Source organism: Castor canadensis, chromosome X, assembly GCF_047511655.1.
Source record: "Castor canadensis chromosome X, mCasCan1.hap1v2, whole genome shotgun sequence".
NCBI classification, from domain to species: Eukaryota; Metazoa; Chordata; class Mammalia; order Rodentia; family Castoridae; genus Castor; species Castor canadensis.
The window spans coordinates 135,925,688-135,937,159 of record NC_133405.1 but is presented as its reverse complement, the minus strand read 5'-3'; the positions used below and the strand labels follow the sequence as shown (position 1 = coordinate 135,937,159).

The window sequence follows — 11,472 nt, the reverse complement described above, 5'->3', positions numbered from 1 at the left end:
TAAATCTCTGAAAGTTAGCTCACCTTTTTATTAACTCACTCATTCACTGTTGACAAAGTAAAAGAATAGTTTTAATTTCACCTCTTTTCTGTCAAAGAAAATAAGTGTTAGATTTGAAGGCGTGGAAGAAACACCTGTAGCTCTGGCATCCCTGGATGGAGGAGAGCCTAGGGTCATGCTCCCTGCAGGTCACAAGATTAATGCTAGTCCTCGTGTTTCCTGAGTAACAAAGCCGAATATCCAAGAAGCAAGAAGCAACAGACCAACTAGTCTCAGGCTTTCCAAAAGGAGGAAAGGCAGATGTTGACAAACACATTCTACCTTTGGAAAATCCTGCTAAGTGGTAAGTTCTCTGGAAAGAAAGCCATCTCCAACAGGAGCTCACACTGGTTCAATGCCATAATAAACTCTCCCCAGGTGAGTAGAAGGCTGATAAATTGGGGCAATGTCTGTCAGTTACAAGGAGTTGATGTTTTCACAAGACATTTGACAGTGTCTTGTAGTGGTGTGACAAACAGGATACAGAGATCTAAGTGTGATGAAAACATGGACAATGTGCTCAACCACACAGTCCCAAGAATGTTGATTAAAGGATTTATGACACCAAGTAGGCATCTGTCTCATAGCAGCCACACAAGTCTTGGTCCAGTCCTTTTTGCATATTTATTGTTGATATAGATAGTAGCCTTATGAATATTGAAATGATGCAAAAACACAAAAATGATGTCTAATGTGAAGATTTAAAAAAGACCTTGGTGAGGTGAACACAAATTTGCACCCAAGTTTAAGAAAGAAACTAAGAAGGCATTTCAGCCCCACGTTAGGGTTGAGACTTAAGTCAATACCAGTTTGAGGGGACGGGTCTGGAGAGGACTGCAAGCTGTTTGGGGAGGAGAATTCTGCAAACTTTGGTAAGCACACTGGGTGCATTCACATTGTCTTTTATCTTTTATCCACCCTTCACTTCCTATGAAGCTCTGAGTAATTGCAGGTTCACATGTAGTTGTAAGAACTAATACAGGGAGGTCCTATGCACCCTTGACATGCCTCTACCAATACTAACTTTTTTTTTTTTTTGGCAGTGCTGGGGATTGAACCTAGGACCCTGAGCATGCCAGGCAATGGCTCTACCACTGAACCACACTCCCAGCCCCAATGGTAACATCTTAGTTTTATAAAACTAACACAATATCACAAAATGGATATCTACCTTGACACAACCGACCAATCTTAATTGAGATTTCCCTAGTTTTGCATGCATTCATTCATGTATTTAATTCTTTATAACTTAATCTGTGCTGATTCCTGGGAGCAACAGCACAGTCAATTTATACCTGGAATTCATTCTGAGATGCACATTCCTTGCGTCTCTACTTGATAAAAATCACCTCTTTCTTCTAACTAGAGGCATTTTGGAGATTGCCCTATAGAAATTATTTATGTGGCAGTAACCACATGTCCAGAGCCACGACGGATACCAGTGGAGAATGGACTCTTAATTGGCCTGATGAGATACAAAACGATCAGCCATGTGAATCGCCCTTGATCTCTGAAGTAACTGGGGCCAGAGTAGAGATTCCTTATACCAGCTTCATAAAGGCAGAGCCCAAAGACCCAGGGAACCCGACCCTCTTGGAGGGTCCACTGCTCTCTCAGCTTGTCTTTTCTATCAGCTCCCAGCAGGTCCTTTACCTGCTGAAGTACCGGAGCTGTTTTGAAGAAACAGGTGTTCACCAGGTCTGGCTACCAACACAAACAGCAACGAAATAAGTTTGTTTTGTTTTTGTTTCAGCAAAGCATGCAAATACCTATCAATGCAGGTATTTTAAATAAAGGCTGGAGTTTTATGGAAATTGAAAAGGAGCAGGACTATACACAGACTCTCATTTCCTGACCACCACTACCCTTTGTGAGGGATGTAAATGTGGGGCAGAACTTGTGGCCCAATTCTATGGAAGTTATGAACAGGGAAAGGAAAGGCTCCCTGAGCTAGAACAGCAGTACCAGCCAACACTACAATGGGCTATCTCCACAAGAGGGAATTTGTAGGAGGGTGGGAAGGCCCTCATGCGAAGGGTCTAGAGTCCTGCCCGGGCTTTCACAGCACCATCTACAGAGCCGGGGCTTTGGGGCGAGCTCCGCGCCGATCAGGGCCGGGACAGCGTCCACGCGCGCGGAAGGCTCTCAGGACAGCCGGTCCCAAGGTTGGAGCAAAGCTGCAGTCGCACCGGAGAGAAGCGGACACGCAGGGAGCAGCCTTCTGCTGCGCTTCCGCCCTCACCTGCGCCGCCGCCCGCGGGCCGCAGGAACAAAGGCGGAGGCGTCGAGCGGGCCGCGCGCTCCAAGATGGAAGGTGCCGAGGGCTGCGGCCACAGCGGCCGCGCTCCGCCCCACCCCGCCCCGCCCCGTGCGGGCGCTTCCGCCCGTCGCCTCACCTGCAGCGCCCTGGCCTCCTGGGAGGCAGACTGACGCACCCAGAGCCTCCAAGCGCCACTAGGCGCTCGCGCCGAAGGGCGGGTCCTCGCGCAGCCACCCTAGCCAGCCCGCGGCCGGGTCCATGCAGTTTGCGCTGGACCCCGAGCGCGCGCTCCTTGCCCCCTGCAAGGAGCAGGTCGAGCGCCTAAGCGCGCCCCTCCCGGCCTGCTCTCACACTTGACGCACCCCTGGGCGCACGCGCCCGCCCCGTGCGCCTCTCCTGTGCGGTCCTCGGGCGCGCGCCTGACCCCGCCCCCTACCACCCTCCGGGCGCAGGGCTGGAGCCCCCGAACGCGCGCGCCCCGCCCTGGCCCAACCGAGCGCGCGGGCTCCAGAGCGCGCCTGCCCCGCCCCTCCGGCCTCCTCCTCCCCCTCGCGCCGCGCAGCCGGCCCTCCGCTCCCTCCCGGCCCGGCCGGCACTTTTCTCCAAGTTGCAGCGCAAGTTCGCTAGTGGCCGGCGGCGGCGGTGGTGTGGACGCCGAGGGGCTCCCTCGTTGTTGTTGGCCGGCAGGGGCTTCGCGGAGTGCATGAGTGCGGACCTGACCGGCTCGGGGGGCTGAGCGCTCCGCGTCATGGAGGGCGCCGAACCCTGCGCGCGGACTGAGCGCCTAGCTGAGGCCGAGGCCGAGGCCGAGGCGCGGACGGCCGACGGCGGGCGCCTGGTGGAGGTGCAGCTGAGCGGCGGCGCGCCATGGGGCTTCACCCTGAAGGGCGGCCGCGAGCATGGCGAGCCGCTGGTCATCACCAAGGTAAGGCGGCCATAGGGCCTACATGGTGACAGTCCGGAGGTGGCCGCGACGCTGGAAGCTTGTCGGGGTTGGGGGAGTTGAAGGGAACGGCCCGTTGGCACCCTCGCCTCTGGAGCGCGAGTCTGCTGGCGTCACCTGCGGGAGACCTTGGCCCTGGGCCCGCATAGGTGTGCGGTTCCGGCGCCACCCCGCCTCTTTGCGGCGGCTCCCAGCGTCGTTGAAAGTTTAAATGGCTTCTGTTCCGGGTCCCCTTCCCATCCTCCTCAGGGAAAGGGCCTGGCAGAGTCCCCTGTCACTTCTGGCCTCTGGTGGGCGACCTACACCTGCGGGGCTGCCCGGAGATGAGAGGCGCATTCCCAGGAGCCAGGAGGTGGACAGAGCCGTCCCCAACTTGTGTTTGCTTTCTTAGAGCCCCCGGGTTCTGTACTCCTTGGACCTGCATCCGTTTTCCCCACGAAAGCCAGACTGGCAGCTGCCGCCCCCAGCTTCTCAGTCCTCAACTGAGACATCATCAATATTTACTGATTTTCGGCTGCCAGTCTGTGTCCACGCGCGTTGCACACTTGCAGAAACTTACAGAAACTTTTCAGCGTGCTTATAAAAGTGGGATTTGAGTTCCGATAATACGAAATTCCTAATGTGTGTGTGGGGGGGGTTGCTCTAGAACTTGGAATTCTCTTGTTTTACAACAAAATCTATCTTGAAACTTAGCGACTGAACCTGTATAAACCTGTAAAAACAAACAAGTCAGTCTCTCGGGTTTTTTCTGGTTAAGTGTCTAGTGGTCAGTTTCTCTAGGGAGGATTAGCTCGCCAATCCTAAGAGCAAAGTTCCCTTTAAAATGTAAATATTCTTGGCTACTTGAAGCGTTTGAAGGTGACTTACTGGCTTTTTTCTCCATCGTCTCTCACCACCGCAGGAAGAAATTAAGTGACTCCTAACCCACCCCACTGGTAATGAATTTGAGAAGTAGGTAGGATGGCTTTGTTGTTCAAACAGTAAATGAGACACTATACCTCTCTATTCCAGCCTTCCTCTGTGTCTCTGTCGCTCTCTGTCTGTCTGTCTTGTCTGTCTCTCTCTCTTGGTGCTCGGGATCAGACAAGTGCTGTTATCACGGAGCTACATGCCCAGCCCCTCTCTCATTTTTATGTATACAAAACTGGAGACTGAGGAGAGACTTGTTAAGTTGTGCACTGAATTTATGTTGAAATCAGGAAACAGGTTGTCATTGTTACGAATGTAAATTTATTGAACTGGATTCTTTGAAATGATAGGACACAATTTTGCATATTTCTTATATGTGCATTTTTTCCTTTTTCCATCACTGGGGATGCAAAAAAAAAAAAAAGAAAGAGAAACACATGATTCTGCACATCTTCCTTAAACATGTCTTTAAAGCAGATGGAATAAATTGTAAAACGTTTAATATAAAGTCTTACTTTTGACTTTCCACAGTGTAACAAAGTTGGAAGTTGCTCTTTGTCTAAAATCCAGTTGTTTCATCAGACTCTGGAGACTTATCAGAACTCCTGCTCCTCTGTACAGGTCACCCAGGTTTTAAAACATCTCATTCTTCTCCCACTTTTTTTTTTTGGAGGTACTGGAGTTTGAACTCAGGGCCTCACGCTTGCTAGGCAGGTGCTCTACCACTTGAGCCACTCCTCCAGCCCTTAAAACATCTCATTCTTAGTGCCTCCTGCTTCTCTAGCATTTCCAGAAACTGAAGGAAGTGTTGGGCAAACCCAGTAACGCCAAGTTGTACCACTGAGCCATGTTTCCAGCCCCACATGCTACAGTGAGATTAGAAAAATACGGTTTGGTTGCTTGGGATGGAGGGATTCAAAATATCTTGGGCTTTTGTTGTGAGATGGGGGGGGTCTTTTTTTTTTTGGTGGTACTAGGGTTTGAACTCAGGACCTCACACTTGCTAGGCAGGCGCTCTTACTGACTGAGCCACTTCACCAGCACAGGGTTTTTGTTCTGTATTTCCATACATACATAGACCCACACACATGGCTGTTGCACCAGTGCTTCTGCACACTTTAACCACACATTCTGTTGCATAGTATCAGCAATATTTTATGTACCTGACTCTTTTTCTGGATTAAGATCATCAGTGGGTGGTACTTGCCTGCAGCCTGACAACTGGTAGTTAACAGTCATGTTATTTAAAAAAAAGATGGAGGAGAATGTGTCCATTTATGTCCACTTAAAAAGTAGAAGTATATGTTCTGACAGAGACTCGGGAAAATTGTTTTACAACCAGAATTCAAATTAATCCAAGCTTTGAATCTTCCTTTTTCAGTAGCTACTGAGAAGCCAAATGGGGCTTATTAAATAATTCTTCTAATAGTTCTTTTACACTTTAAAAAGTCTTTGTAATTAGGACTGGTGGAGTGGCTCAAGTGGTTAGAGTGCCTGCCTAGCAAGTGTGAGGCTCTGAGTTCAAACTCCAGCGCCACAAAACAAACAAACAAACAAAAAACCCAAAAAAATCTTTGTAATTAAATAGTTACATATTAGAGCCCTGGGATATATTGCACAATTAATTTTCTATTTAGTTGATTCTGATTTGGAGGTAATTTGATTGAGTATGAGAGGATACATTCTTTTGCTAATAGGGTGGGTATTATTTGAATAATGTAGGTCTCATTTGAAAGTCTCATATTGAGCACTTCTCAGAACTGAGTACTGTAGCTCAGTTGGTAGAGTGCTTGCAAGTATGCACAGGGCCCTGGGTTCCATCTCCAACACCTCAAAACAAAAGAAAATTGGACGGGATGTCAAGAACACAGTGATTCAGTCCTCTTCAGATGGAGAGGTTTCATTGGCCCATTATATAAATGAAAACAGCTGTGGCCAAGGGAGTTTAAATGGTGTACCCTGAAGTCACAAACTTGGAAAATCCTGGGAAGGGCCCTGAGAATCAGACCCTGATCCTGAATGTCCATGAATAACTTGGTGATATCTGTCAGTGACAGCTTTTCAACACTTTATATTCTGGGCTGAATCATTTTTTGTGGTGGTGGCTGTTCTGTGTATTGTAGGTGGATCAGCAGCTTCCCTGGCATCTACCTACTGGAGTCCAATGACACCTGTCTCTAGATGTGACAACTAGAAATGTCCCTAGGCATTGCCAAATGTTACCCCAGTTGTGAATCATTTTGTTAGGTTAATGGTGTGTCACCTTTGCTTTTAAAGAGTTTTAGCTTTTATTTACTTAATTCCTCTTTTTGAAGACACTGGCCTTTAAGGGGTGATGTGTTTAGAGGCCCTTGGCATTTCCAGTGTTTGTGTGGAGGGCTATTTTTTTCCCAAGCTTGGCCCTGAGAAAAAGCTTTATTTACATAGTAAAATGCAAACAAATACTTGCTTCATCTGCATTTTTGTAGCCCCAGAAAGGAAACTGAAGCAGGGACTCCCCAGTGTTGTTTTATGAGCTTTCAGAGTGGCTGCTGGGTATAGGCTGAATTTTTCTGGTTTGAAGTTAAAGGACACTTAACCTCCTGCAAGAGTAGCATTCATGGAGCTTGAGGTGCCTGCCTGAAACCCAAGGAGACCTCTGCTGAAAGATGGCAACAGATTACATTTACACTGATTTGCACTTGAACTCTTGCTACCATTACCTAACAAAACCAAAACACACTAAAACCCATTTTCCCATGCTGCTGTTGCAGAAAGAGCAGGGATATCATCTAGGGTCTAAGAGACTGCAGAACTTGTTAGCACTTTTGAGCATATGCTTGCATGCAGGACCTTCCAGGATATCCAGTGCTCTGCTGGTGGTTTTTTGTTGTTATTTGCAGTGCTGGGGATCAAACCCAGAGGCTTCCACATGCTAGGCAAGCGCTGTACCACTGAGCTACTTGTCCAGCCCCACCCTGCTGGTTTTCATGTTTCTTTCCCCATCAGTTAAGCCAGTGGAAACCTTCAGTGGGAAAGGAGACCGAGCTGACTTTTAAAATATCACCACAATTGCTTCATGTCCAAAAAGGCTGTAGGGGGATGTGGTAGGATGCATTAAATGCACCAGCTGGGTGTCAGGAGGCCACCCACCCCCATGGCCTCAGGAATATTTATTAAGGGAGGAGGAATGGAACCCCAGCCTTGCCTATTCATCTTTTCTTAGAGTCCCCACTAAGAATGCCAGAATGCCAGAAACCATGAAGAACACTTTCATTTGGGCCTGGCCTCATGGAGAGAGAACCTATTGCTTTTCAGGTTGCCTTCAGGGGAATAGGGCCATCCTGGAGGGGTGGCAGAATTGCTGTGGTGTGGAATGCTTGGGAATGTTTATAGTCAGGCCCCACCTGATTCACCTTTCAGGGGCATCTGGCTGATAGGGCATTTCACTGGATATGAGACCAAGCCCTCTTGCATCCTTCCTTCTGTAAACTTGGAAGGGGGATCAGGGTACTTCTGGGGCATACCCACTACACTAGGTGGTAAATGTAAAGTGTTAGCAGGAGCCAAAGATAGCACAGGGCTCAGGACAGACAGTTGGCGAGGGGTGGAGGTGAGAAGCCACATGTGTACTATACCTCCTTTAGTGGTTTGAAGAGGAGGCTCCAAATTAAGGGACCCTGTGGAGTCAAGGTCATCTGTGATCCACTGATGAAAGGTGCAGCAGCCCTGGTTAGGACAAATTGTTGTCCGTTGGACCCTTGTGTTTGCTTCCAAGAACCAAGTTCTTTGGCAGATATCAGTTAGGGTTTTAAAAAAGAGGGATCCATTGAATTCAGCAGTAGATGTGGAACCGATGGATCTAAAACGTCTTTGTGGATTTTGGTTTGCAGCAGGCAAAATTGCTGCTTTTGTGGGTGTGTGAGAAATGTCCCCTTGCCTCAGCACACCCAGGTGCTGTGGTCATGGCAGTCCTGAAAATTGTAAAGCCCAGTCACTTTCTGATGTCAGTCACAGCATTTTCTCAAGTTATTGGGGTGAGTGTAATTCTAAAGACTCATTTGTACTTGAGAATTAATAGTATGGTTAAAGAACACGAGGTAAGTTTTCTTTCCTGTGCTGAAAGACCTTTTCAGTTGGGAGACCTGCCTTGCCAACTGGCTTTCAAATATATCTTTATTACCCTTTCCCAGCCTGCAAATTAACTTGGCTCTACTGAATTCTAATCCTTGTTCCTCCAGAGATGTTTTGGGCATGGGAGTGGGGAGCCAGGCAAAGTGCCTAAAGTTCTATTCCAAGGTCTGGTAGCTGGAGGCTTTGAGGTTCAACTCATGGAGGATTCTTCCTTTCTGAGACATTAGTGTAGATGACTCACACCTATAAATCCAGAGACTTCCACGATTATGAAAAGCTATAAACCTAAGATATGCATTACACTTCTGTACTAGTCTGAATTCGGTCTTCATGGCTCACTTATGTGCATTTCTTAACATGTCCTAACATTTAACTCTTGACCAAAAAAGAAAAAAGAAAAAAGTGAGAGAAGAAAGTTAATTTGCCCAAGAGCTACATGTCAAGTGACATAGTTTTCACCTGGTCATAAAGAACTGGTTCACTTTTATATTTCGTGGCCAAAGAAACTGGGGAGGACTATTTGAAATACACTTTGGAGTTGTCTCTTTGTCAAAGTTGTTTTGTGTCAGCATGCAAATAAACCTGGATTTGTGGCCAGGCCCTTCACGGTGTGTGTGTGTGTGTTGGTGGGGGAAGGGGGGAGTCCTGGGCTGTGTGGAACTTTTCCTTTTGCACACTAGGCATGGTGGAATCATTCTACAAGATAATTTTAGGGTGTAAAGGCTGAAGAGACTTTTTATTTAGGTCATCTTTTACTTTCAAATGCTAGTTAGGTGTAGGGCAACACTTTCAGCAGAAATTCTGCAGGTTTCTGCAAGTCTAAGCTCTTCCTACTTATGTGAGCTGAAAACTTTAGCTCACGATAATTCTGAAAGAATTCTGAAAGAGTTGGACGTTGCTTTCTTAGGCACTTTAAAAACATTGCCAGAGTGCTGGGAATGTAGTTCAGTGGTAGAGCACTTACCTAGTTTGTGAGAGGTCCTGGATTAGAGCCTCAGCACCATTAAAAGCAACAACAAAGAAACATTGCCAGTCTCTGGAGCACAGAGGGCATAATCTGGAGGCATTACGTTCTTGTTACCTTGTTTGATTCAATATTTGCATTTCCTGTAGTAGAGACCAAGCCTGTTCTTTTTATGTGTGTGAGTGAATATTCAGTCTACTGTTTGGGGAATGTTCTTAATGGAAGGACTGTAGTGTATAATTTAAAAAAAATTGGGGCCAGACTTGGTGGTATACACCTGTAATCTCAGCACTTGGGAGACTGAAGTAGGAAGATTTTGAGTTTGAGGCCAGCCTGGGCTACATAGTGAGATGGTATCGCAGAGAAAAGCAACAAAAGTAGGGCATGGTGGCTCAAGCCTGTCAGTCTAGCTACTTGGGAGTCAGAGATGGGGGCTAGGGGGTGGGTTGTGGTTTGAGGCCAGCCTGGGCAAAAAAGTTAGTGAGACCCCATCTCAACCAATGAAAGTTGGGTGTGGTGTTGCACACCTGTCATCCCAGCTACAAGGGAAGCATAAATAGGAGGATCATGGACCCAGGCATAAAGCAAGACCTTGGCTGAGTGCCAGCGGCTCACACCTGTAATCCTAGCTGCTCAGGAGGCAGATCAGGAGGATTGTGGTTTGAAGCCAGCCAGGGCAAATAGTTTGAGAGACCCTATCTCGAAAAAACCCAACACAAAACAGGGCTGGAGGAGTGACTTAAGTGGTAGAGCAACTACCTAGAAAGTGTGAGGCCCTGAGTTCAAACCCCAATACTGTCAAATAAATAAATAAATAAAGCGAGACCTTGTTTCAAAAATAAAACAAAAAGGAGTTGGGGGCATGGTTCAAGTGGCAGAGTGCCAGCCTAGTAAGCTCAGATTTTGAGTTCAATCCCCCAGTACTGAAAGAAAACAAATATTAGCAAAAAATTGGGGATGGGGGTTAGTCAGTGATAGAGTTCTTGCCCAGAGGAGAGAGGCCTTGATCCCCAGTACCACAAACAAAACAAAAACTGAACTAATCTCACATAGTTGAGCCTCAAAGTAAGGATGTTCTTAACTGCAAAGCAAAGGTAACTTAAAAAAAATTCCTAGAGTATTAAGTAGCAAGCAATGAAGATTGCCTCTGTTAGATGGAGAAGGAAGAAAAACAGTGTTCTGGATTGGCTAAGAAGGGCTGGGATTATGTTTTGGCCAAAGGTGACTTTTAAAGATTTTCAGATCAAAGGCAAATTGTGAAGGCCAAGGAGAACCCAGGCAGGGTAGATTCTGTGTCCTTGAAAGGCAATATTTTTACTTATTGGCAGAAGAAAGGGGACAAAGTGCTAGTGTATCTTGTTTGAGTTTTGTTTTTATGTTTATCAAAGTGGCTCTTGAGCAGTGTAAGTAATCAAATAGTTCTTCAGGGATTGTTACATACTGACAGCTCTCCTCACTGATATTTCCCCTCCCTGGATACAACTGTCAACATTTTTTAGCTGATTACTTTTGGCACATCTGTCCGTATCCTTTAAACAGTGGATTTACATGTTATATACTGCCACTTTCATTTGTTGGTTTTTGCTTCCTATTATAGAAAATGAAGATTTACCCTTTCTCCTCTACACCTCCACTACTCCACCTGCCTTTTCTCAATTACTCACACATGCATTTCTTGGACCCCTACACTCCCCATTTAATGGCACCATAATTTTGGTTAGAAGAGGATTTGTTTTTCCAACCTTGACATCATTGACATTTTGGAATAAATCATTCTTTGTTGTGAGATTGTCCTGTGCATTGTAGGATGTTTAACTGCTTCCTTGGCCTCTTCCCACTTGATACTAACACCTCCGTGTGATAGCCAAACATGTCTTCAGATATTGCCAGATGACTTCTGGGAGGCAAGATTGCCCTCTCTGAGAAGCAGTGTTTTGTTTGTAGTACTGGGGTTGGAACCCAGAGCCTCATGCATGCTAGGCAAGTGCTCTTCCAGTGAGCTAAACCTGCATTTCCAAAGATTTTATAGCTTTCATTTATTTATTTACTTTTAATATCTTGTAGTAGTGAGGGTTCAACCTAGGGCCTTGTTCATGCTAGTCAAGTGCTCTTTCACCAAGCTACACCCCAGTCCTACATGGTTTTGATTGCAAATGCTGTTGCTACTAAGCCTGGAGTACATAATAAGATTATTTTTCCTGTGCACAAGATTTTACAGTCATTAGGGTGAAGGATAGTTTCATT

The 11,472-nt window shown here is 46.6% G+C and overlaps 1 protein-coding gene across 3 annotated transcripts in view; it reads left to right on the top strand.

Moving 5' to 3' along the window:
* Positions 1–2,840: 2,840 nt before the first annotated feature.
* The window catches only part of LOC109675136 (protein Shroom2), a 136,057-nt gene continuing 127,425 nt past the window's right edge, over positions 2,841–11,472 (top strand). For all 3 annotated transcript variants that reach the window (XM_020151929.2, XM_074063421.1, XM_074063420.1), the window contains exon 1: positions 2,841–3,224. In XM_020151929.2, coding sequence (XP_020007518.2) covers positions 3,048–3,224 — 177 coding nt within the window. In that variant the 5' untranslated portion in view covers positions 2,841–3,047. The remainder of the gene's footprint in view (positions 3,225–11,472) is intronic.